The 27,898-nt window shown below is 45.7% G+C and overlaps 1 protein-coding gene across 1 annotated transcript in view; it reads left to right on the top strand.

Moving 5' to 3' along the window:
• Nucleotides 1–27,898, top strand: part of SHB (SH2 domain containing adaptor protein B) — a 162,688-nt gene that overhangs the window by 66,548 nt on the left and 68,242 nt on the right. The window contains exon 2 of the mRNA XM_083719217.1: nt 767–884. Coding sequence (XP_083575343.1) covers nt 767–884 — 118 coding nt within the window. The remainder of the gene's footprint in view (nt 1–766; nt 885–27,898) is intronic.

A 27,898-nucleotide genomic window follows, 5' to 3' on the forward strand; every position in this document is an offset into this window, starting at 1 on the left:
TGGATTGATCTCCTGCTGTACACGCTGATATGCGTGCAATGTGAACAGATAAAATGGGGAAATAACTTTCCCTGCAACGGCTTGCCAGTATCCCGTTGTGCAGCAGCGGCAGTAGCAGATTTCAGAGGGGACATCATGCTCTCAGCCTCTGTCTCTGTGTCTCCAACATAGGACCGAAGGGGTATGTGTGTGGAGTTATTGCTTCTGCCGTGAACATATATTATCTAGCACCGATTTGCTTATTTCATGCATGGCTGTAAACTGGTCCAAACATGTCAGATGTGCAAGACCCGAGGGGCATTGCAAGGTCATAGTGTGACTAAGTGGATGTGAATGAAGATCCTGAGTAAGAACAGTGTACAGTGGTACCTCAGGTTAAGTACTTAATTCATTCCAGAGGTCCGTTCTGAACCTGAAACTGTTCTTAACCTGAAGCACCACTTTAGCTAATGGGGCCTCCCGCTGCCACCGCGCGATTTCTGTTCTCATCCTGAAGCAAAGTTCTTAACCTGAGGTACTATTTCTGGGTTAGCAGAGTCTGTAACCTGAAGCGTATGTAACCTGAAGTGTATGTAACCCGAGATACCACTGTAAATACCGTTCCTTACTTAACCAGGCCTTTCTTTTACAGAGTTTCTTAGAAGAAAATGGGTACCGGTATCCTGGAGGTTAGCCCTCGCGATTTTAGAGCTGTGGAAATTGGCAATGTGTCCAGTGATTGGGAAATTCCTCTGGTTAAGAGTGTCCTTATTTTATTTCTTTCCAGGTCCTAATAGCCGATGACTATTCAGACCCATTTGATGCCAAAAGCGAGGGCAGCAAGACAGGCAAAGGAGAAAACACTGGCTACATGGAACCGTATGAAGCCCAGAGGATCATGACAGGTAAGGATGTATATAGAGTGGCATATGCCGTGTTATGGGTGTGACGTTTCATCCTGTGCTGCTGCTTTCCCACTCTTGGTCATTTACCTGAGAGCGGCACTCAGGCTGACCGCACTATTTATGCATAGAATTGCCGAGCCTTGCTGACGTAAGCCAGCAGACTTCTTTAACCAGCGCTTTTGGCTTCCCTGCATGTACTTCCCTCCCTATTCCAGAACTGGATGATGGTCCAAAGACTGAAAATGCCGTTTGCAGTCTGTCTTCTTGCCATTTCAAGGCTCAGTCCAGGATTGAAACCTGCCAGAAACCTGCGATTGGCACTGGGTTCCTTCTTTATCTTTGTAGAGGCAATAAATAGTCACACACACATTCTTCATGTGTGGCATTGCATGCATAGTGTATGTGTTTTCCTCTAAAGGAAGTAAGCAGCCTTGATTTAGAGGAATAATATCCTAATGTGGAATATGGCACTCAATAGATTCCTTGAGGTTCTTGAGAGGTTGTTTGGCTTGGCTGAAGTTGCATTAGGGTTTGTTTGTGGCACATTGATCCCATGGCAATGAGCTTGAAACAAGCAAACAGCCTACTGATTTTCGATGGTAGTTTGCTTTGGATCCTTGAATTTAATTTCAGATGAGAACACTTACTGTTTAATGTATTGTGCACACTGAGAAGGTTTCTATAGCAGGGTTTTGTTTCAAACTGCTTGCAGTAAATTACACAAATGGGCCTCTTTATTAAATGAGATTTAGAGCCTCTAGGACTTCTGTAGATTTCCATAACTTCCAAATAAACCTGTTCAGCATTGGAGTGCTAGTTTCATGTAAGGAAAAACCTGTCTCCAGGTTCAAGGAAAATAACAGTTTCAGATGGATTCATTGTTAATCTGAAACGTTTTGATGTGTCTCTCATTGGTGCCTTGGTTTTCTTCCTTAGAAACGTATTTATTTTTATGTATTTATTTTGTTGTTATTATTGTTATTTATTCTGATTATTTTTACCGTGTAATTGTTTAATGGATACACTCTTCGAGGCTTTTAAAAAAGATGGCATGAATAGATTCTTGATGTTTGTCTTAATTCAGCATTTCTCATTCAGTACAGATAATAACGCTTAATGGATTGAACTTCTGTTTCTTCATGAATGCTAATTTCTTTCTCTGAATAGGAGTTCCATAGTAAACAGAATATAGGGAAAGGCACAGGAATTGCCTTGCTAATTATGATGCACATTAGCAGCCATGTCAGACAAAACAACAGATGTAAATGTATCGCCATTTTATGAGGTTTGAGTAAATTGGCTACGCAGCCAATCTATTTTCAAGGTTCTGCAAGTCTTCAATGTATAGGGATAACGCTGTCTAGGAAACTCAAAGGATATCCAGCAATACGATGAATGATTGCAGTTTCCACTCTGATTACAAAGAAACATTTATATATTCCTCAAAGGGTAGATATGCATGATGGAGAACTTGTACTGTCACAAAACCTACATACAATCCAGCTTTTAGTGTCTCCTGTCTTAGAGGACTACAGTGCATCTTAGAGCTTTGGAGCACATTCTGTAGTCAGTAAGGGACTGTTGCCCCTGAAAGATATTCTGTGGCAAGTCTCTGCTGTATTATCAAGAAAAGGGCCATTCTACATGAGGTGGCTCCTCAGAGAGGTCGGAGCTCTCTCCTCAGTGGCTAACTACATATTATATGGAATGTGGGTGGCGCAGTGGTCTAAAGCACTGAGCCTCTTGGGCTTGCCAATCAGAAGGTCGGCAGTCTGAATCCTGGTGATGGGGTGAGCTCCCGTTGCTCTGTCCCAGCTCCTGCCAACCTAGCAGTTCAAAAGCACACCAGTCCCAGTAGATAAACAGGTACCACTGTGGCAGGAAGGTAAATGGTATTTCCATGCGCTCTGGCTTCTGTCACAGTGTCCCATTGTGCCAGAAGCGGTTTAGTCATGCTGGCCACATGACCCGGAAAGCTGCCTGGGGACAAACGCCAGCTCCCTCGGCCTGAAAGCGAGATGAGCACCACAACTCCATAGTCGCCTTTGAACCTTCCAGGGGTTCTTTACCTTTAGCTTACCTATTACATATTATAGGCAAATGTGTTTAAGAGAGCCACAACCCAGAGATTTTTTTAAGCTGGAGCTCACCGAGCTCAGCTGTGGCGCCTCTCAGGTGGGCACCATTGCCATTCTTAGAGAACAAGGGAGAAGTTCCGTGGTGAGCTCATTTTTCTAGATAAATAGCACCTCCCCAACCCTTTTTAAAGGGAAAAGAAAATCTGCTTCATGGGGAGGAAATTGGGTGAGAAGTAGTGGTATGATTACCTCTTTCCCTGCCTGCCATTTCTCTCTTCCTGATAGACTCCCATGCATACTCCCCCCCCCCCCTGCCTGTGTGGTTCATGTTGCTTAAGTGTATATATGTGTATGTGGGAAAGACAGAGACAGAGCATGCTGCTGAGAGCTTTGAGATGAAAGATGACATAAATTGAACACATAGGTAGTTGACTGCTCAGGTGGCCTGAGCTTCTGGTTCATTTCTGTGCTGTGGCACAATAATCTGTTCTCTCTTGTGCGCACACACATGGCTGCTGTAGAAACATGCACACAATCCCATTCTAAGTCCACCAGGTCAGGGTCTGGTCCGGAACCATAACACTTTCCTCCTGAGTTAACTTTAGTGTCACTAATTGGGGCCTTGACTCTCTTTATGAATCTGCCACATAAGAATAAGAAATATCCACTTGCAGTTTTTTTAAAAAAACAGAAATACATATTTTCTTACTCAGCTTTACATGCAAACCCTGTAATTAAATTAAAACTGTTGCGTGTGCATGCAACAAACTAATATTTTGAGACTACTATCTAAAAAAACCTTGTAGATTTTTATCCATTGAAATGTTAGAAATGAACGTTTGGATGAATAAGACTTTTTTTTTGTCACTTGAAGCAATACTCTGCATATTTAAGCAAGTACAAAAGCAGTGTATAAAAGAGAGAAATTAATGTTAATGTCTCTATTGATTTCTGTAGAACTAGATAGCCTGCTGTTTAATTATGTCACAGCAGCACTTAGGCAATAGCCTTGATAAGATTATTTAATGGGTTGAACAGCAGGGCAGAACAATAAAACTGATTTTTTCATTTGTCTTATTATGGCCGGCTAATCTTTGGTTAAGGCTGCGCAAAATTCTCCTTGGGCCCTAGGCCTCTAAATGTGTTCAGCAATCTTATTCTTGCTAAATTTATGCCCTTTACTTTATTCCAGATTTGCTTTTAGTTTTTCCCTCGGGGGTGCAAAGTTTAATGGATACGGCGCTTTGAAGACACTTCTAATGCATTTCTCAAGCCCCGCCAACAATGGGATGTTAGCTTAGGCCGTGTCATGGGATCTGCCTGCAGCCCTTCAGGGAGATATAGAATCCATGAAATGGGAAGACTTACGATGCTCTCACTAAAAGTCCAGATGTAAAATTACCATGTCTATTATTAATGAAACACTTAAAATATGGTTGGCCTGGGGTAGACATGACATGATATTTCTCATTGGTGTGGAGAGTGTTTGAACAGAACATCTGGGGAACCTTGGTTGTTTCTATATGGAGCAAAGCCCTTTGTTGAAGTATTCCCTCCTCCCAGACTCTTCCCATCCTCCTTTTGTGTGGGGGTACAGAGAACAGCACAGTAATTGCTTGCAAACATCCCAGGATGCCATGTGCAACAGCAGACAAGGACTTTCTTGTACAGCTGCTGGAGAGGAGCGCTCCAGCTTGCCTCCTGAAATGAAACCCTTCCCAACCCCACAAGATCTGCTGCTGATGTCTCTTGTTGAAGGCAGATCTGCAGGTGGGAATAATGGAACAGTTTCAGGAGGCAGACTGGACCTCTCCTTACTTAGCAGAGCCACAAATTAATAAGCACTTGGCTGTTCTTTGGGAGCAGGTCTGATGTTCCCTGTGAATTCTTCCTTTACAGATCATGCAGACCGCTGGCCTTCAGCTGCATGGTGGTGGTGCTCCTGTTGTGACCTCAGGCTGTGAGCCACTAGTGCAGAGCTTTCCAAACTGTGCGTCGTGACACGTTAGTGTGTCGGCTGCATTGTGCAGCACGAATGCTCCCCACGCTCTTCCCAGGGCTGGAAAGGGGTTAGTTTAACCTCCGGTTTTCTAGTAAATCTGAATTACCGTGTCACAAAGTGATGCATTTCTAAAAAGTGCCATCTTTCCCATTGTATTTACTGGCTTCGTTGCGCCAGGGCGCCGGCCTCTCAAGGGCGCCCCAGCGAGTGGGGGAGCTGCACGGCTTTGCCGGTGGCTTCCCCTTCCCTCCTGCATGCCCGGCAGCTGCAGCTTGCCTCCCATATGGCTGGCGGGCGTGCAGCTTGCCTCCCAAGCCCCTGCAGGAGGAGAGCAATCCCCGCAGAGGCTTGGGAAAACGTCAACAACTCTGGGAAACAGGGGGTGAGGCGACGGAGGGATCTTTGCACCATGGCGCAGGATATGCTTAAGATGGCCCTGGGGTCACCAACATGAAAAGCCTGGAAAGCACTAGTCGGCCGGAAACCTACTAGTGTGGGTCAGGACCCACTACTAATGGGTCACAACCTGATCCAAGGTAGGTCACAATAGGAGCACTAAAGGTAAAGGGACCCCTGACCATTAGGTCCAGTCGTGACCGACTCAGGTTGCGGCGCTCATCTTGCTTTATTGGCTGAGGGAGCTGGCGTACAGCTTCCAGGTCATGTGGCCAGCATGACTAAGCCGCTTCTGGTGAACCAGAGCAGCACACGGAAACGCCGTTTACCTTCCCGCCAGAGAGGTACCTATTTATCTACTTGCACTTTGATGTGCTTTCGAACTGCTAGGTTGGCAGGAGCAGGGACCGAGCAACGGGAGCTCACCCTGTCGCGGGGATTCGAACCACCGACCTTTTGATCGGCAAGCCCTAGGCTCTGTGGTTTAACCCACAGCACCATCCACGTCCCTAATAGGAGCACCGCTATGCAAATCAATGGCAAAAGATTAAGAAATGGGTCCCCAAATGCATGTTTGGCTTAAAAGTGCGCCCTAGATCTTAAAGAGGTTGAAGATAGCTAATGTGGAACCTTGTGGAGAAGTTCATAATTAGTTTTTAGTGAGAGGCTCACCTTTCTACCATAAAGCCTGAAAGCGGAACCTCATTTGGTGCTTTTACCTGGGATGTGGTGAAAATTGCACTAGTGGCTAACAAGTCAAAACCTTGCTGGCTTGCTCTGACTTTTCTCACACATCCCCACCACTTCCTACTCTTTCCACATGTCCCAGGCTGAGCTTGCCTGGTCTAGGTGCAGCCGCTGCCTCATCCATATCTGCACTTCTTCAGAATTAGTGAGCAGAACCTGACGTACATGATTGTGTATGTCTGGAATTTCAATATTGTATGTAGGCCAAGTCATAATGATTTTTCCAGCACTAATATGTTATACCTCCCTCCTCCTCCTCCTGGTTTGTAGCACAGTCTTGTGCCAGGACGTGTTCATTCCCTCGGTGCTTTTAATTTTCTTTTCGCTTTGAAATAATCTCTTAATACTTGGCATAATTTTAAGGCAAACTAACTCTGGAATTTTGGGAATCAGCATCTCTGACTCCAAGCCAATGCAGACAAGGAGATGAACTCATTGCTAGGGCTTTCTCATGGGGATCAAAGAGTCAAGAGGATTTTGAAACAAATTCTACAGTGGAGAACTGTGGAGGGGCATGTGTTTTCGTGGGCCTTTCCCCTCTGATAATCAGCGGGACTTAAAACACAGTGCTGCTGTTTGCAAAGCTGTGTTGAAGCCATAAATGAAATGGGAAATTGGTGGCGTGAGTGGCTGTGTGTAATGGCACCCAGGAGTCAGCCCACTGTTTCCTCTAGTGCAGGGACGTCCAACTCCCAAGGGACTGTGATCTACTCACAGAATAAAAAACTGGCAGTGATCTACCCCTTTTTTGGAGAGGGGGGGTTCAGGTCAAAGTTTTTGAGCTTTTTTTAGGGAGGAAAGTCAAAATTGTTGAGCTTTTTTGGGGTTCGGGTCAAGGTTTTGAGCTTTTTTTAGGGAGGTATGTAGACTTTTGGGGGTTCAGGTCTAATTTGTTGACCTTTTTTATAGAGGGGCAGGTCCTGCGCAAATGGAGGACGGGGCGATCCACACAAAGGAAAAAGAGCCCACAATCGACCCAAGCCTCCCAGGTTTCCCAAATTGGGCCACCAGCTGTTTTTGGACTACAGTTCCCATCATCCCTGACTACTGGTCTTGCTAGCTAGGGATGATGGGAGTTGTAGTCCAGCAACAGCTGGAGACCCAAGTTTTGGAAAGCCTGCTTTAGAGTTTTAAGATGGCAAAGCTTCTGGAACTGTTGGATTCTCCCCTGTGTGGGTGTTCTAAGATTCTCATTAGAGCTGCGGTAGGGGAAGAGGTTTCTGTATCTCTTGTGTATCTCGTAGCATTTACTGTATGTTGCATTTTAGAGTGTACAAAGCATGTCACATATATTATCTTGGTAATCCTACAGGAGCCCTGTAAGGCAGGTCAGTAATATTACAGTGGACGCTTAGGTTGTGAACGTGATCCTTGCAGGATGCACATTTGCAACCGCAGCGGCGCATCTGCGCAAGCGCGGGTTGCGATTCGGTGCTTCTGCGCATGTGCAAAGCGTGTTTAAGTGCTTCTGCGCATGCGCGACCACCGGAACCCGGAAGTAACCTGTTCCAGTACTTCCGGGTTTCGGCGGTCCGTAACCCATAAAAACGCAACCTGAAGCGTCTGTAAACCAAGGTATGACTGTATCTCTATAATGACGGAGGTGACAGGGAGAACAATTTGTGGCTTCCCTAAGGCCATCTCTTGGCTGAGATAAGATTTTAATCGTAGGCTTCCTAGCACATAGCTCACTTTCAAGTTACTGTTGTGCTGAAGTCCAACAAGCTTCTGATCAGAGCCTAGTGCACAACAGTTTTCAGCAAGGGAGACTGTGGCCTGTTTCTATTCCTGAAATGCTAGGGGCAGTCATGGTTGGAGAGGCAGGAAGTCCATTTTGCTCCTGTCTCCTTCATTCCTGAATCATTAACCTTACAGCTTGCCTGAACTCAAAGCATTCTTGGTCCCAGTCTTGTTGCAGCTTGAAAATCTCCAGCTATGAGTGGGCTTTTTCCTTCTTGGTAGTGATTCAAAATGGATTCACTTTTGAATTGGAATTGTGGTTTGGCCCTGCTCCATTCCTTATAGCTACTTACACTGCCTGCCTGGACGTCCGGGTTGGATAGCCTGCCGTTTCATATGAGTATCTATTTAAAGTAGATGAATAAATGAACAAATTAAGTTAATTTGGATATGCAGAAGATATTAACTGTAAGGAACTGCAGAAAGTGAGGGAAAGAAGTCAAGTCTTGAAATGTCAAAATGATTGTATAATCAGTGAAATGTATGAATCTGAATAATAATAATAATAATAATAATAATAATAATAATAATAATACACTGCTTGCCTGACAGTGGTGGCTTCCTGTTCTTTAAGTTTGGAGCTGTAGCACACAGCAGGAAGTCTTTCTGGGAAAGGAAAGTACTTTTTCCTTCCTCTTAGCCTGTCTAGAGAGTTGTTTTCCATGACCAGCACCTGGATTGAGAGCTAGACCAGGAAGCCAAGGAGTTCTGGAGATAGGATGAGTGTGCTAGATTGAGTGCACTAGACATTAGTGAGCTCAAAAGTGAGCTGTTAACTCAGCAATCTTCCCGAAAAGACTGAGAAAACTATATACTTGAAAACTGTTCCTTGTCTACCTTTCTCCTGAGCAGACTCCCGGCAACAGAATTTTCTGGTAGCCAGTTGGACACTCCTTCAGCCACTTTGGGCTTACCACTAGGTATGCCATTGGTCCTGAGGCCTAGGAAACAAAGGGGAAGAATTAGGGATCAAGGTTGGGATTAGGATGCACTTGGAGGAGGGCTGCCCTAGATGGGGTTCTTGAGTCTCCCTTTGGACTGCTGTGGGTTTCTCCAAATCATCCATGGTCATGGGGTTCTACATGGGGTCTCACCCCTCTTCCCCCAAAGAAGATTCTCCAGGGTTCAGGTGAGATGGAATCCTGACATCTACCTCTTCAGGTCTCAGTGCCCTCTTTGAGCACAGGGGATATGGGTTATGCAACATCAACCCTTGCAACTGACAAAAAGTATGAAGCTTCTTGATTGGCTAGGCCCAGTATATATTCTATGAACCTGGCCCTCTGGTGTGGCTTGGTCAACAGAGCTGTACCTCTACACCTGCTCAACTACAGGTTTCACAACTAAGCCTTCACTTGCTGGAGCCCAAGCACAAGGAGCTGTCAGGCGAGCACGGGTCATCCACAGGGCAGGAAAGAACTTGAGACATGATATGCAATTAGCTTTTATTCACAGAAAGTAACAACACAGCGGAGTTCCTCCGGCTCAGCTCATCTAGCCGGAGACATTGCTGAAACTGACCTCTGGCCCCACCTTTCCCCTCTAGCCTCTCACTCTGGATCCCTTCCAAGCAGATGGAGACTGCAGCTAGGCGGTGGGCTCCTCCTCTGGGCTTGTCTGACCCATTGCTCAGCAGGACTCTCCACAAGTGGAGTGTCAGGAGAGGAGAGAGCCAGTAAGACTGGGAGTGCCCTGCTGCTGGGTATCAGGCGCAACCTCTGACTCCTCTCTATCTGAGTCTGTGCTCACATGGAGACAGACTCTCAGCCTCCAGCCCTGTCCTTTAAGGGCCTCTATCTTCTGACCCACCCACCCTCACCTTGATGGCTCAAACCTGCTTCTAGCACCTCCCAGACGCCTCCCCAGTGTCCCACCACCACAACCCATGGTCTAAGTCTTCTTCTTCTATGTCCTCCTTGGATGGCTCCTGCGTAGGCAGCAAGCACCTTCCTCATCCAGCCAATCCCTGACACAAGTCATCTCGGTGGCCCTGAACTGGAAACACATCCAGCCACATCTGTGGCTATATCGAACCTGTTTCTCCACCAGAAGGCCAGAGCCCCGTATATTTGAACTGTGGGGATTAGATGAAGGAGTGTGCCTGATCTCACAGCTGAATCATCTTAACGCTTTTGATGTTACCAGCAATTTAACAGCGTATGTTACTGGCAAAGGGGTCAACTCGGTGAACTGACAGCATCATCCTTGTGGTTTGCCCACGTACAATGTTTGTAGCAGCTGTAGCAGCTCCTTTCAAGAACTGGATTCCAGATATCCTGGGAGTGCTGAAGACCTGGCCTTCCCATGATCCTGCGTCTACTTGAGGCAAGCTTCTGAGTGCCAGCTCCTTTTGTAACTCATCTTTGTTTGGGCATGTAATGTCATGCACTATGGTAACAACGGATGTTTCAAGCCGCGGTGATTCAGTTCTTGCAAAATCCTTAATCCTCCTTCTGCACAGGTGGTTTACTCGCAGTGCAGTTTTGCACCATCTCTATAAAGGGCAAGGGATGGTGGGGACACAGAGAGGGAGAGAGAATTGGCTCGGCGTCAGTATTTCATATTTCCCTGGACACTTCTTCAGCGACAACATAAAATGTTGCTCCCCAAGAGCATGCAATAGTCTATATTTCATGAAAATGACAAGCTGCAGAATGAGGGAATCAGACAAGGAAGCCTATGTTCCCTAGGCAGTTTTATAACCAACAACTCTGGGTGGCTGGAGGTAGGTTGCATTTATTATTATTATTAGTCACTGTGCTCATAAAAATGACTAGAAGGCCATTTGCAAACAAAATAAAAACACTAAAAGCCAATTACAGTAAACAATCATCTGTACAAATAAAAGACAGGTCAAGGAAGCCTGAGTCAAAATCCAGGTCATTGTTTTCTAGAGCAGTGTTCCCCAACCTTGGGCCTCCAGCTGTTTTTGGACTACAATTCCCATCATCCTTGACCACTGGTCTTGCTAGCGAGGGATGATGGGAGTTGTAGTCCAAAAACAGCTGGAGGCCCAAGGTTGGGGAACCCTGTTCAAGAGAGTTCAGACGTTAATAAAATCCATGGGTTAAACCAACCTTCTCAGGTCGTAAGCTGCTGCCACTCCTATCTTTTGTCCACCCAGCCTGAGCCAGGAGATCTCTGGCAGTACTCTGGACATCCCTTAGATCCAAAGGAGCCTAAGTGCCACTCTCTGCTCCTAGGGCCTCAAGAAAAAGAAGGCAATTTTACACAGCATCAAATGTGAGCAAGAGATCCAAGACACTGACTTAGTTTCAAGTGCCTTTATTTTAGTTATCAAACGCTCTGGTGGGTCTTGTTCAGCCCCAGTTGCCAGCTTAGAGGTAAGGGGGATGTATGAGTATTGAGTGGCAACTGCAGCCATCGACTCCATCGGCAGGGGGTGATGTAGGACCCCGGCTTTCCACCCACTTATCCTCTTCCTAAACTGGTCCTCCGCTAAAACTAGCAGCTGATCAGAGCTGCGTTTGGATCCCCTTCAAAGCTGGAGGAAGTTTAAATAAGAGGATGAAAGAAGCATGGCTTCCCAACTAGCTTGCTGGTATGAATGAATGAATGAATGAATGAATGAATGAATAAACTTTATTACGGTCACAGACCAGGATAAAACAAACAAACAAACAAACAAAAAACACATCTAAATAAAATAGCAGTTAGGATTTTTTTTAACTGATAAATATTAGAGCAAATAAGGACAAAGAAACAAGCATAGGACAAAACATCTGAATAAAATACAAGATTAAACACGGATAATGGATGGATAAAAACTGATAATTAAAACATATAAGAACTAAAAACAAATAAAAACACGCAGTTAAAACAACTGTAAGAGCATAAGAACTAAAAGACTCGCAGTTAACACAACTATAAGAGACTGCAGAGTAGAAGCCTCTGAGATAGAGGACACTCACAACCTTAGAAACTGATGTGCAAATATGGTTAAAACAGACAATTAAAACAATGTACAGGAATAAATTTAGAAACAGTGTACAACAATAAACTATCCCAGGGAGTTGTATGAAATAGTCCGTACAGAAGGAGTAGAAACTGGAGCTGACTCTTCTAGTTGAGGAGAAGCATGTGAACATTCTCTCTCACCTTCGACAATTCCTCTAACATTAGGCCTTGATGATCCACAATTTTCTCCTTTGCTCAGCCTGAGGATATGCTCTTGCAGGCATGGACTTCCTGGTGCTAAATGAATTTTTTGTGTAGAACAAATGTCTTCTTGCAGTCCAAACATTTATACAGAAGGCAGCAAGGATCCTGATTGCAAAATATTGGAAGACACAAGATTTACCCACGCTGGAGGAATGGCAATCGCAGTTGATGGACTATATGGAATTGGCTGAAATGACTGGCAGAATCCGAGACGTGGGAGAAGAAACAATTGAGGAGGACTGGGAAAAGTTTAAGGACTATTTGAAAAAACACTATAAGCTGTATGAATGTTAAAAAATGCACCTTTCAGGAAATTCTAGCTTCAGCAAATGTAAGTTAATGAAATGAAAATTAAGACACAAGAATTTAGAGGTAAATAATGAAACAACTTTATTGTGTTTAATACAAAGCATATAAGAATTGGGTTACAGTAAAATTGAAATTAGGGAACATGATAAAATGGAAGTTACAATAAGTTTTGAAATAAGTTAACAAATTGCTGATGCTTTATAAGACAGGGAACGCAGGGTTCGGAGGATGTGGGGAAGTCCTATAGATTGGATGGAAAAAGAATAGGGAAATTTGTTATCCTTCTATTCTATTTTCTTATAACCACTCTTTATTCTTTTTTCTGTATTTCTGTATCTCTAAAAAGCAATAAAAAAATATTTAAAAAAAAAAAACATTTATACAGAAGGAGTATATTCAGAAGCTGAGATCTAGAAAGGCTGACACACACACACACACACACACACACACAGCAATAAAGGTACAGTATACTTATAGACGGTTGCAATTCTTCTTCTGAATCAGTAGTGTTGTTTTATTTTTAAATAACCTATAAATATTCATGTACAACTTGCCTCTCACACATCAGTGAAGTATAAAGTGGATTTTTTAAAAAAAACTTGCTCAAAAATTAATTTCAAAACCTAACAAGCATGTACAGGTGGTGATGTGCTTTTAACATGACAATGATAATATAAATCTCTTTATATCACAAGTCACACTATTACTTGGAGACAGAATTAGGCCAGTGGCATAACAAGAGCTAGTGCAAAATAAGGGAGAGGCCCGATTCTCTGGCTTGCAGAATCTTAGCAGCTTTCCAGGATCTAGCAAGCAGCTAGACTTGGGATGGGATGGTCCCTCACGTTACCCTTGAGACTCCAAAAAACACTCCTGGTCGCATTAGCCTCTTTCTCCCATTCAAGGTATACAGCCCTTGAAATGGAGATTCAGGCAGCCTCTCTGCCCTTGCATCCAATGGCTGTGTGATGGGAATACAGGGCTACACAGCCTACCACCACTGGACTACTGCAATGCGCTCTACGTGGGGCTACCTTTGAAGGTGACTCGGAAACTGCAATTAATCCAGAATGCGGCAGCTAGACTGGTGACTGGGAGCAGCCACCGAGACCATATAACACCAGTCCTGAAAGATCTTCATTGGCTCCCAGTACGTTTCTGAGCACAATTCAAAGTGTTGGTGCTGACCTTTAAAGCCCTAACGGCCTCGGTCCTGTATACCTGAAGGAGCGTCTCCACTCCCATCGTTCAACCCGGACACTGAGGTCCAGCGCCGAGGGCCTTCTGGCGGTTCCTTCACTGCGAGAAGTGAGGTTACAGGGAAGCAGGCAGAGGGCCTTCTCAGTAGTGGTGCTTGCCCTGTGGAAGGCTGTCCTGTTTAGGGAAGTTTTTCATGTCTGATGCTGTGTTGTTTTAAATATTCAGTTGGAAGGCACCCAGAGTGGCTGGGGAAACCCAGCCAGATGAGGGGGGGTATAAATAATAAATTATTATTATTATTATTATTATTATTATTATTATTATTATTATTATTACCACCACCACCACTGCGGATGCACATCAGCCATGCTCTCCTCCCACAAGCCACATATTTAACCGGCACGTGGACATTCTGCGCACACAGTGTACATTTTACATTGTTCTGGTCCTCCACCTGGGGAGGGTCACTGGTTAGGCCAGCACACCACCTCCCTTACATGGGCGAGCTCTACATCAAGGGAGAGGGAACCCTGTGATGTCCTGGCATGAAGCAGCCTGTGGACATCTTTAAGGGGTGGGCCAGTGCAAATAGGAACTGAGCAGGAAAAGCAATCTACCACGCACCATGGATTTTAAAGGGAATGTTTACAGAGACTTCTTGCACTGTCCCAAGGAGGTCTGATGGGCACACTGACCCCCCTCTTGCACCCCGACGAATAGTTGCGGACATTATTCCACCCAAACACTCAGGAAGACGTAAATACTCAAGACTGGTGTGCATAGGCGCCGACTCCATGGGGCCTGAGGGGGCCCGAGCCCCCTCAAAAATTCGTTTGGGGGGGCTCTGCCCCCCAATAATTTAAGAAAATTATTAGTTATATTATGCTTTGTAAAATCACAAAATTATGTTGGTATTTTTTATTTTCCTTGTTTGACGATAGTTACCTTTTAAAATACATTCAGTAATGAGTTAAAACAAAGCCACTCCCGATCTAGAGAGGGGGTGGGGTTGCGGGCTCTCGACCCATCAACGATCTCGCGGGGCTGGTGTCAGCCCCGCGAGAAGCGGGATTCCCCCTAGCTCATTAATATTCACCGCCCACGGCGGCAGCCAATCGGCTGCCGCAAAGGGCGGGCCCTCACAGGTTCACTTAAGGTCGGGGCAGCCCGGGGCTCACCCCTTTCGTTCCCCCAGCAGCAGCGGTTTGGAGGTCTTGGGCCCCCCCCCAATATTTTTTATAAGTCGGTATGGGCCCCCACCCCACCCCCATATTTTTTATAAGTCGGCGCCCCTGCTGGTGAGTGTGTGGATGCTGAATCTCTTCCTTTTCCCCCTTTTGCGCTCTTGCATAGGCTTATGATATGGATCAACAGGACAGAGACCTGGAATTTTGTGCAATTGGATGGAACCCTTGCCCCCTTTCTGAGCTTGCCTTTTCTAATGTGCCGTGTTTAGAAAGGTGGAATTTGGAAATAATAATAATAAATGAGCAAAAGCAGGTCTGAACTCGGTCGTCCCTTAGCTGTTGTGAAAGGAAAAGATTAAGCAATGTTTTTTTTCCCCTCCCCTTCATTTTCTTATTACCTTTTGTTGAGGTAGCGTTGTGATTATAATAACTAAAGGGCTGTTTCCACACACTCCCGGTTCCTTTAATTAGAGCTACAAAAGGCCTGGATCACACGGCGAAGGCGGAGGTGGCAGGGTGTTGCATTTGCACGCCGTCCACCTCCTGGAAGTGTGCCTGCCCTTGTCAGCTCTGAGGGGTTAATGCCATGAAAGTTGGCAGGTGCCGCAAGAGCCTGTAATTTTTCACTGCTGACAAGGGCAGAGAGAGTGGGGTAGTGCCCTTCTGGGTATGTCTATCATCCAACAAGGCTGCATTGTTTGGGAATTTATGAGAGCTGAGCAACGTGGTCATCACATGCCACAAAAAGGGACTGTCTGATGCCTCAGTCACACACAATCTACATTTTATTCAGAATCTGGAGGTAGAGGACAAGGAGATTAAAATGTTTGCGTTGCACTGTCAGTAAAGGTAAAGGTACCCCTGACTGTTAGGTCCAGTCGTGACCGACTCTGGGGTTGCGTTGCTCATCTCGCATTATTGGCCGAGGGAGCCGGCGTACAGCTTCCGGGTCATGTGGCCAGCATGACTAAGTCGCTTCTGGCAAACCAGAGCAGCACACGGAAACACCGTTTACCTTCCCACCGTCCCTGCACTGTCAGTATATGATGCCAAACCTTCTCAGCATTTTCTGGGGAAATGTTTGATCTTCTCCTGAATATCTTCCCGGGTATAGTCCAGACAATATTTTCAATGCTTGGTATATCTTGTGTTGTATTCCTATATTGTGCAACGAAGCCCCTGACACTGGTTCTGTGGAATATTCCGTTGACATCCAGAGCTGTCAGAATGTCCAAAGGCTATTTTGGCTTCTGTAGGGAAAGTTTGGGACAAGAGTAGGTTTCTTGGGCAGACTGAGGAATTGGAAAAGGTGCCAGGAGATAAGAGGAGCTGGGATCCAGAAGCGAAATGACAATAAGCAGTGTTCTGAGAAATGACCATCTAAGCCAATGGTCAGAGGAAGAAAGGGCCAAGGAGTGAAAAACTGAGTCAAAATTACATTTGTTCAGTGTCTTTGGTTACAAAAGCCAAGAAGATCCCCTGTGCATGTCCCACATTTGAGAACAGGCATAGGCAAACTCGGCCCTCCAGATGTTTTGGGACTACAACTCCCATCATCCCTGACCACTAGTCCTGTTAGCTAGGGATGCTGGGAGTTGTAGTCCCAAAACATCTGGAGGACCGAGCTTGCCTATGCCTGCTTTAGAAGCTATTAGTTACAATGGCTTAGTACAGACAAAGCAAGTGAGATGTAGAGGTTTTTGTTTTTTGTTTCAACTTGGTTGGACCTGTAAGCATCTATGCGTGTTGGACTGGAAGATGTTGCTTAGAATGCCATCTTTTAGCTAAATAATTTGCCGTCTCAATGATACTTTTCTGGTGGTGGATGCATTGAATTTGACAGTGGTCTTTTGGTCCCTAGATACTGAAGCTTTCAGGTAGTGAATGAGACATGTGTGAAATTTCAAATGAATGAGCTGCTACTCTATCTCCTTACAGTGTGTCTGTGTTGACACCATCTGTAATTTGATGGTTTCTGTTCCTTCTCTCTCTGTCTGTCTGTCTCTCTGTTTAACAGTGTGCTTTCCTAGAGATACTGGCTTGAGCTGTCTGCTGGCATAAGCTCATTTAGTTTCTGAGTTCTGGGGAAGAAACTAAAGATAGTTTTAGGTTGTGCTGTCAAAGATGCAATATATCTACATTACCGTTGTATAGATAAGGCCTACCAGACACCATATGTCTGCTTCCTGTGCTGTGATAATGGAAAAATTGGTGTCATTTTATCTTCCTTTTGACTGCAGTCTCTGGGTCTTGACTTGATAATTTTTGCCTTATTTTGGGGGCCAGATTGGGAAACCATCTTCAGACAGGCGTTCCAGTTCCACATGAAGGGCTGGGGCTGAAACCCTGTTGAAAAAAACCTAACACATGAGTTATTAGTATATATATAAAGGTAAAGGGACCCCTGACCGTTAAGGTCCAGTCGTAGCCGACTCTGGGGTTGCGGCGCTCATCTCGCTTTACTGGCCGAGGGAGCCGGCATACAGCTTCTGGGTCATGTGGCCAGCATGACTAAGCCGCTTCTGGCGAACCAGAGCAGCACACGGAAATGCTGTTTACCTTCCCACTGGAGTGGTACCTATTTATCTACTTGCACTTTGATGTGCTTTCGAACTGCTAGGTTGGCAGGAGCAGGGACCGAGCAATGTGAGCTCACCCCATCTCGGGGATTTGAACCGCTGCCCTTCTGATTGGCAAGTCCTAGGCACTGTGGTTTAACCCACAGAGCCACCCGCATCCCTATTATATATATACATATGCACAAAACAAGTCTGAATGAAAAATATATATAATTCATGATTTTTAGATGATGCACCCAGATTTCATGTGTCTTTGAACACTGATGATGCCTCTTGCCTCCTCTCAGATGGAGACCATGATGGATGGGCATGTGATTGGATGTAGAAAGTAGCCTACTGCAACATTTACATTTGTGGCTCTGCCCACTTTTGACTCTGGCAATACCTACCACTGCTTGGCACCGTTTCTGCAGCCAGTGGGCCTTTTCCTCTGCCAGCCAGTCACGGCAGATGATGGTGACGGGGGGCAGGGAGCTGGCTGAGAGAGAAGGGCCATTGTTTGCTACGCTCCCCAACTTTGCATTCTGAACGATGTGGCTAAACCTGTCTGGTGGTGTCCCAGCTGAGTCAGGCAGCAAAGCAGCAGGTTAGAGGAAACGCTGGTTTCATGGTGGTTTTCGCAATACATGGCAGGGCTTTGCTTGCAAAAGTGTACGCTGGAAGCTCAAACTAGCAATTATGGACTCAAAGCCAAAGCCAAGATTGAAGGGGGGAAAGTACAAGGATTTTTTGTTCTTTCCATGGGAGGGATGTTATTTTTCATCTTCAGAGGTGAACCATGTGTTTATGGCTAGCTATATAAAGCAAGCAGCTTCAGCACTGTGCACAAAGATCATAACCCACTGTTTTTGTGATGGTGCTGCCATCTCAAACATGCTCCCTCTCCCACCCTGATAAGGCTTGTCCTACTTCTTGTGTTGCATTGACACCACCACACCATAGTTTTTCCAAACTTCAAAATCCGATTGCGCCAATACATTTTTCATAAATGTTCTGATAGTGTTCTGGATTGCGGTGAGAGGGGTGATAGCTTAAGCACCAGTATTCATTTTATGAATTAAAGCTGTTGTATGTAATAGCTATGTAATATATCTATACACACACACACACACACACACACACACACACACACACACTGTATCTATCTATAGTGTGTATTTCAGATTCTGCCATGGTTGAATATCTTGATTCTGAGTCCCAAGATATTTAGGCTATGCCTAGAGATGTTCCTTGATATCAGGCTGCAGTGGATTCTAGTGCTACAATGTGGTCTCTCCCATTTTCTACTTGTTGTTTAGTCGTTTAGTCGTGTCCGACTCTTCATGACCCCATGGACCAGAGCACGCCAGGCCCTCCTGTCTTCCACTGCCTCCCACAGTTTGGTCAAACTCATGTTTGTAGCTTCAAGAACACTGCCCAACCATCTCGTCCTCTGTCGTCCCCTTCTCCTTGTGCCCTCCATCTTTCCCAACATCAGGGTCTTTTCCAGGGAGTCTTCTCTTCTCATGAGGTGGCCAAAGTATTGGAGTCTCAGCTTCAGTATATGTCCTTCCAGTGAGCACTCAGGGCTGATTTCCTTAAGAATGGATCGGTTGGATCTTCTTGCAGTCCATGGGACTCTCAAGAGTCTCCTCCAGCACCATAATTCAAAAGCATCAATTCTTCGGCGATCAGCCATTTTCTACTAGGATGTCATAAACCAGAGATGTTATTTCAGTCCACAGTAGACCGTGAATAGGACACACTATTTGGCTCTTTGGCTCTCCCACAAACAGTTTGCCTATTTTCTCTTCCCCTGTTTGCAACCCACACCTTCCTTGGCACTGCTTTGAAAAGCAGACAGCAGTTGTTCAATTACGCTGCAGCCTTCTGGTGCATCCTGCCTTGGCAGAAAGAGAAAACCTTGCAACCTGCCCACTGGCATCTGTGTAGCAGGCAGGCAGCAGTTCAGGCATCCTCCTGAAACTGAGGTTGGATTAGCAGGTGGCAGAAGTGGCCAGGAGTGCTTTTGATCAGTTGTATCCAATACACCAGCTACGTGCCTTTTGAGAGCCCAAGACCTTGTGACAGTTATCTCTGTCTTTTGTAGACCATTGACTATGAGAATGCATTCTGCGAGGAGTTGCTATTGAAGACAGCCCAGTGGGCAAAGAATGCTTAGTGAGCCTTGGCTGGCAATCAGGTACCCAGCTAATTCTGTGCCAACTGGGCTGGTTGCTGGTGAGAATCTGAATCAAATTTAATGTACTGGCTCTTGCCTTTCATACCCTGCATTAGCACACGGAAGAGAGCAGTGTTAGATAAATGGCTCCTTAAACAAAGGTTGCAGCTGACAACATGCAGTGTCTCGTTGCCATTTTGGGGCAGGATGGCTCTAAAGTCTTATTTTTCCAACGATGGACTGACTGTGATTGATTCTCAGTTAAACATCTGGCTAGTTCAGATGACAGCCTTGAGCTCAGTTCAGAAATTTGAGAATTTAATAAAGAGGAAAAATCACTTGATCTAGGGTCAGTCCATATACCGTATTTTTTGCTCTAGGAAGAGTAGAAGAAGAGTTTGGATTTGATATCCCGCCTTTCACTCCCTTTAAGGAGTCTCAAAGCGGCTAACATTCTCCTTTCCCTTCCTCCCCCACAACAAACACTCTGTGAGGTGAGTGGGGCTGAGAGACTTCAGAGAAGTGTGACTGGCCCAAGGTCACCCAGCAGCTGCATGTGGAGGAGCGGAGACACGAACCCGGTTCCCCAGATTAGGAGACTACCGCTCTTAACCACTACACCACACTGGCTCTCTAAAAGTAAGGGGAAATGTGTGTGCGTCTTATGGAGCGAATGCAGGCTGCGCAGCTATCCCAGAAGCCAGAACAGCAAGAGGAATTTCTGCTTTCACTGCGCAGTGATCCCTCTTGCTGTTCTGGCTTCTGACATTCAGAATATATTTTTTTCTTGTTTGCCTCCTCCAAAAACTAGGTACATTTTGTGGTCTGGTGCGTCTTATAGAGTGAAAAATACGGTATCTGTTGTCCAATTCCAACCTCTTTTTTTCTTTTTATAATATTTTTTAATTAATTTTAGCATATTAATTATCATACATACCACAAAATTTCATATCTTATACAATCTTTTTGGACTTCCATCGGCACCTCTGGTGATCCACCATTCTTATCATTTCTTCTGCATTTCTTAAATTCATATTGCCTTTAATTATCTTAACTAACAATCCTCCTCTTTATCCATTTTTGCAATAATTCAAATAATTCCCATAATTCACCTAATTCAAAGGCTGCCGACCTCTTTTTTTCTTAATGATGACTGCTCCTGCTCAGTCTGCACAGAGAAAGCATTTTGCTTCCAGAAATTCACTCTGATTGTGCAGGTAAAATATATGATAGAATTCCACAGGATGGGTTATTAGTGTGTGAAAACAGTCCAGATCCAATTATCCCCAGGTATTGCCCTCCAGATGGTGGAGTTGTCAGGTGCCCAGGCATATCCACATGGTCACAAGTGGTTGAAAGCCAGGTGCAAAATGTGCCTGGCTAATTTTGAACACCGGTGCATCTCCCTGCACGAGTCAACTCACCATCTAAGGTGGCCTTCCCCAGCTTGGTGCATTTGTATGTTTTGGATTGTAATTTCCATAACTTCTTAGAGGTGCTGGCTTGGGCTGACGGGAGTTGTAGTCCAAAACACCTTGAGGGCACCAGGTTGAGGAAGGCTCTTTTAAATTGAGGATATTGAGACCTCTAAGGTAAAGGTAAAGGGACCCCTGACCGTTACGTCCAGTCGTGGCCGACTCTGGGGTTGCAGTGCTCATCTCGCTTTACTGGCTGAGGGAGCCGGCGTACAGCTTCCGGGTCATGTGGCCAGCATGACTAAGTCGCTTCTGGCAAACCAGAGCAGCACACGGAAACACCGTTTACCTTCCCACCGGAGTGGTACCTATTTATCTACTTGCACTTTGACGTGCTTTTGAACTGCTAGGTTGGCAGGGGCAGGGGCCGAGCAACGGGAGCCCACCCCGTCATGGGGATTCGAACTGCCGACCTTCTGATCAGCAAGTCCTAGGCTCTGTGGTTTAACCCACGTCCCAACATTGAGACCTCTGCTCGAAGATACTTTTGTCTCTTGAGGTTCGATTGCCAGCAAGGCATCCTCAGCTATTTGCTTTGGTTCTGTGGAGTCTCCACTGCCCTCGCCCAAGAGATTCAGTAGAGTTTCTCGCTCAAGGTCTCTAGATACCTTTGAAAAGGCCTGTCGGTTTGGAGGGCTGTGCCTTTGTTGATGCTGTTTAATGTTTAACAAGTCTAATGTTTGCCTTATTGTACGGAGTTTGCACATTGTTCCAGTTGATGTGAAGAGCCGACTCATGCAGTTGTGAAAAGGCCGGGTGTAAATGATTTAAATGCACTTTTGCAGCCAGGCCTTTCCCACCACCATGCTTTTCCTCTGGGGAAGTCCCTTCCACCTCCCTGTCATTTCATAGAAAATAAGAATGACAGCAGCAGAGCAGGAAGGGGTGGGGGTATTAGCAGCTGGGGAGGGAAGAGCGGGTCATGCCACTGAAGAGAAGAAGGGTTATTGTACCTGCAAAGCTGAAGGATCCAGCATTGCATAAGAAGTTTGAGCTCTGTGACATATTGCGATTGTCACAGTTGGGGTGGTATCTGGTTTTTTATTTTGCTTTTTTATGGAGACAGAAATAAAAGGAGAGTGAGCCATACCACAAACTGTTTCTAAGATCATAATGCAGTTTGAAATGGGAAAAAAAAAAGAATAAAGGCTGGTGAGCCAAGACCTTTTAGAGCTAATATGTAATGTTGACTGTGGGTTTTTTTTGTTTTGCTTTTGTTCAAATGTGGTTGCTGACTGAATTGCAGCAAGAAAAAAAGAAAACCCAGCAATGTGGTTGACGCTATCGCATGGAATATGAAACCAAACAATTACCTTTCCTTAAGAATGATGGAGCGAAACAAAAACATCGTCGTCGTCTTAGCTTTTGCATAAATAATTCCAGATGTTTCTAATCTGTCCGTACATTGATGTAGAAGGTTGTGCCTGGGGGGTGGGGGGCAGGCACTGTATCACTGTATGGCAGCTTTCCCCCAAGCTTGTTTAGGACCAGAACTCTCTCATCAGTTGGAAGTACAGTGGTACCTCGGGTTACATACGCTTCAGGTTACATTTGCTTCAGGTTACAGACTCTGCTAACCCAGAAATAGTGCTTCAGGTTAAGAACTTTGCTTCAGGATGAGAACAGAAATCGTGCTCCGGGGGCGCGGCAGCAGCAGGAGGCCCCATTAGCTGAAGTGGTGCTTCAGGTTAAGAACAGTTTCAGGTTAAGAACAGACCTCCGGAACGAATTAAGTACTTAACCCGAGGTACCGCTGTAGTAGCCCACAACATCTGGAAGGGGACCAGGTTAGCAAAGGTTGCTTTCTGGAATGAGTGTATCCGAATGCAGGGCTGGTGGGCAGGGTGTGTGGAAGCGAAGAGACGAACACTGGTAACCAGTCTTGCCTGCAAGCAGCAGAAAGCAAGTGACAGCTAAAGACCAAGTTTGTACAGTGGTACCTCGCAAGACGGAAAACGCGCAAGACAAAAAACGTGCAAGACGAAAAACGCGCAAGACGAAAGAGTTTTCCGTTTTTTTGAGTCGTTCCGCAAGACGAATTTCCCTATGGGGTTGCTTCGCAAGACGAAACGTCTTGCGAGTTCTTGCGAGTTTGTTTCCTTTTTCTTAAAGCCGCTAAGCCGTTAATAGCCGCTAAGTCGCTAATAGCCACTAAGCCGCTAATAGCCGTGCTTCGCAAGACGAAAAAACCGCAAGACGAAGAGACTCGCGGAATGGATTAATTTCGTCTTGCGAGGCACCGTTGTATAGAGGAGGACTCACTTTGTGTCTAGATTGTACCATGGGTGAGAACTCACTTGACGAAATAATCCTCCATGCTAAAGCAGGTTCTTGCCAGGAAGAAGGCTAGGCTCAGACTCTTCTTCTTTGCTGGCTAGTTTTCTCTCTGTAGGAATCTTTCTGTGGGGTAGGGATCCTTCCATCCCAGGATCACCCTACCTGCAGAAGTGCAGATGTACAGACCAGGCAGGAATTTGCCCCCTCTACAGCAACTAGTCTCACTGGCAATATTCAAACTGCCACGGTGGTATGAAGTTGTGATGAAGCCTCTGTCTTCCAAGAAGCATCTGGTTGGCCCCGTGTGAAAACAGGATGCCACTGGCCTGATCCATTTGGCTCTTCCCATGTAAAAATGGTAAAGGTAAAGATAATGGACCTCTGGACAGTTAAGTCCAGTTACAATTACAGTGATACCTCTAGTTCATAGCTGTCAACTTTTCCCTTTTCTTGCAAGGAATCCTATTCAGAATAAGGGAATTTCCCTTTAAAAAGGGGAAAGGTTGACAGCTATGCTCTAGTTATGAACTTACTTTGTTCCGGAGGTCCATTCTTCACCTGAAACTGTTCTTAACTAGAGGCGTGCTTTCGCTGGGGAGGGGGGCCTCTTGCTGCCGCTGCGCCACCGGCACACAATTTCCATTTTCATCCTGGAGCAAAGTTCTCAACTCGAGGTAACTCTTCCAGGTTAGCAGAGTTTGTAACCTGAAGCATTTGTAACTCGAGGTACCACTGTACTGCACCAGTGTGCTTTTGAACTGCTAGGTTGGCAGGAGCTGGGACAGAGCAATGGGAGCTCACTCCATCACAGGGATTCAAACTGCCGACCTTCTGATCAGCAAGCCCAAAAGGCTCAGTGGTTTAGACCACAGCGCCACCTGCGCCCCTATCTACACTTCCTATGTACACTTGTGTCGCAGGCAGACTGAGCTTTGGGACTGGGAAACCAGAGGCAGGATGGCAGAAGAAAGGGAGCGAGATAGGGAGGAGGCTAAGAAATAGGAACCTAAGATAAGGCTAGATGGGGTGACAAGAAGCTCTGCTCTGGAGGTAGGGGGGATTGAGTATTAGTAGAAGAAGCAGGAAAAGGTGGGAGCAGTTGGGCCTAGAAAAGCAAGAGCCTAGGAAAGGGTGATGCATAAGGCATGTAGAAAAGAAAACGGAGAAGGATTTTAATGATTTTAATATCTGAAGGAAGATGCAAGGTTGATCAGCTGCAATTTCATGGCGGCTGTCATTTCTCCCCTTATAATAAGCAGAACTGTGATGAATGGACAGGCTATGGCATTTGCGTCGCTGTTACTTTTTTAAAATTAAGAAAATGAGAGCAATCTAGCCAGATCAGACCAGTGCAGCCTCCTGTTTTGTGTCTTCTGAGGAGCCCACAAGCTGAGCTCGAGGGCAATAGCTGTCTTGCACTTTTGCCACCTGCCTGAACCCCACACATAGCTAAGTGTGCAGTGACACACAGCCTCTGAACATAACTAAAAAGACCAGCATATGTCAGCCTCAGTGATAAGTTAGCAAAAACTACCTGTCCACAACGTTTTGTGTTATTTTATTGGCCCAACTATCTTTGGATTCCTTTGTTACAAAATGGGGTGAGCAGGGAAGGAAAGAGGCATGAGGAGACTGAGGGACATTGGGGCCTGAGATGGAATAAAAAAGCTAAAGGGACCCCTGACCATTAGGTCCAGGTGTGACCGACTCTGGGGTTGCGGCGCTCATCTCGCTTTATTGGCCAATGGAGGCGGCGTACAGCTTCCAGGTCATGTGGCCAGCATAACGAAGCCGCTTCTGGCGAACCAGAGCAGCGCACAGAAACGCCGTTTACCTTCCCGCCAGAGTGGTACCTATTTCTCTACTTGCACTTTGATGTGCTTTCAAACTGTTAGGTTGGCAGGAGCAGGGACTGAGCAAGGGGAGCTCACCCTGTCACGGGGATTCGAACCGCCGACCTTCTGATCGGCAAGTCCTAGGCTCTGTGGTTTAACCCACAGAGCCACCCGCTTCCCGAGATGGAATAGCGAGTGATAAATCAAAGGACTAGAAGCTTAAAGACATCATTGTTGAATGCTGGAGTTGTCTAACCATGCCAAGCTTCCAGAATGAAGTCATGAGTAGCTTGTATGTAATGTATACATTATGTGCTCAGAAATAGTTTTTTGGTCCATGCACTCTCTTTAATATTAACCCAGCTCTTGAGACATGTGATATGTATTGTACTTTGAACGCCTCTACGCTGTTCACTCATTGTGTGCTTGGGCCAGTACCAAGTGGTTACACAGGGCCTTTTTTTTAATCCTTAGAGATGGTTTCCTCCCCGAAGACTGTAGGAAATACTGTCACATAATTTCCACTGCAAACCAGCTTTCCTTTATGCTCCTCAGGAGAAGGTGAGCCAAGTTCTCCAGCTAAGGAAATGAACAAAATACCCCAGCCTTTTGTACAGGGAAGTGACTCTTATCTAAGTAATCCAGCAGGAATATTTTCTGCCTCCTGAAAAGGCCCTTTGAGAGTGCATCCGCTAAGAACATTATCACAAATCGAGCTTTGTTATACTCTTGTGGTATGCTGTGTGCTAGCTGATGTGATCCACCAAGCTTCCTCTTGGTGAATTGATTTGCGTGGTTGGACACTCCTGCATCACTGACAATGTAGACATAGCACTGGCTCCTCCATGGAGGCTCAAAGATTCAGAGTCATCTGTGGCTCACATGCTTTCTGCTCTTCTTGAGAGGAGACTTCCCACTTGCCGCTTTAACTCTGCTTCCACACTGGTGTTTTAACTGGGGTAAGACTTAGCTGTGGGACGCAGGTGGCGCTGTGGGTAAAACCTCAGTGCCTAGGACTTGCCGATCGTATGGTTGGCGGTTCGAATCCCTGCGGCGGGGTGAGCTCCCATCGTTCGGTCCCAGCTCCTGCCCACCTAGCAGTTCGAAGCACCCCTAAGTGCAAGTAAATAAATAGGTACCGCTTTATAGCGGGAAGGTAAACGGCGTTCCGTGTGCTGCTCTGGTGCCAGTTCGCCGGAGCAGCTTCGTCACGCTGGCCACGTGACCCGGAAGTGTCTTCGGGCGGCGCCGGCTCACGGCCTCTAGAGCGAGATGAGCACGCAACCCTAGAGTCGGACACGACTGGCCCGTACGGGCAGGGGTACCTTTACCTTTACCTTAAGACTTAGCTAGGATTCCTATCTGGAAAACCAGTTTGAAACTGCATTTCAAATTCTTGTTAGTCTGAACCGTGGTTTTTATGTACCCTCCAACATTTCTCCGATGAAAACAGGGACATCCTATTCAATAATAACAATAACAATAATAAATATTTATACCCCACCCATCTGACTGGTTTGCCCCAGCCACTCTGGACAGCTTCCAAGATCTAGAAAAACATAATAAAACATTAAACTTTTTTTTTTTAAAAAAAAAAACCTCCCCTATACAGGGCTGTATTCTAAAGGTTGTGTTTATCTCTTTGGCTCGGGGATCACATAACTCAATACCCTCCAACATTTCTCCAATGCAAATAGGGATGTCCTAAGGAAAAGTGGGACTAGGATCAAATCAGAAACTGGGGCAGCTTCTGTAAATCCAAGACTGTCCCTGGAAAATAGGGACTGGCCAGTATTTCTTAACTGTGATTAAAGTAGGAGAGAGGGAGGAACTAAGTTGGGTGGGGGGGGGGTTACATGATCCTACAGCTCCCAGTCTCTTAATCTCATGTAAGAGAGAGTCAGAATTGCTTCTGTACTTCCCTTTGGTAGCCAGGAGTTAATTTTAAAGGAGTGGGGAGTGGTATGTAAAGAGGAATCTTCCTGTTTGATGGACTGAACCTCCATGCAATATTTGCTTGTTGCTCCAGATGATCTGCTACCCTAAATAGGAGGTTACAGAGCTCATGCCTGTTCTGGCAACCCTTTACATGAAATGTGGATATTAGCAAGGGAAATCTACCCTGCAGATAATTAAATATGCTTTCTGGGCAGGAAAGGCTCAGAAATTGCTAATAATGTGATCCCTGGAAGTGAAAATGAGTCCCTAGGCTGTGGTGTATGTGCGTACATAGGGCTACAGCAAATTGCATAATATGCCAGGATAGAGCAAATAGACACCGAAAAGCATTTCGAGGGGGAAAGGCCATTGCTCAGTGGTACAACCTGTGGTCCACAGATCACCAGCAGCCCAGGAGCTTCAACCAGGTAGTCAGCAGCGTGTTTGTAAAAAATGCAATTAAAAATCTAGCACAGTGCATTGCAATTGCCGCAACAGACAGAAGAAGTAGTCCACCAAGACCCTCAGCAGTTTTCATGTGGTCCATGGGTGGAGGGAAGTTTGGAAGCATAGCTGTCAACTTACAGATTTGAAAATAAGGGACCAGCAGCCTCGAAAATAAGGGATCAGCAGCCAAAATAAGGGATTAGACTTCTTATTGGGTGAGCAACGCAGCCAAGCAACACAGTTGGAGCCTCCCTCCTCCCTGGCTGGCAAGGAGGGAGGGAGAGGAGCTGCTTACTTTGAAACTCGGGAAATTTAAGGGACATCATCAATAAGGGACAGCAGTGGGACACGGCGCTGGGATAAGGGACTGTCCCGCCAAATAAGGGACGCTTGACAGCTATGTTTGGAAGTGCTGCTGTAGATAATTCTGAGCTCTAGGCTGAGACCACTGATCTGATTTA

Source organism: Podarcis gaigeae (assembly GCF_964106915.1).
Source record: "Podarcis gaigeae genome assembly, chromosome: 17".
NCBI classification, from domain to species: domain Eukaryota; kingdom Metazoa; phylum Chordata; class Lepidosauria; order Squamata; family Lacertidae; genus Podarcis; species Podarcis gaigeae.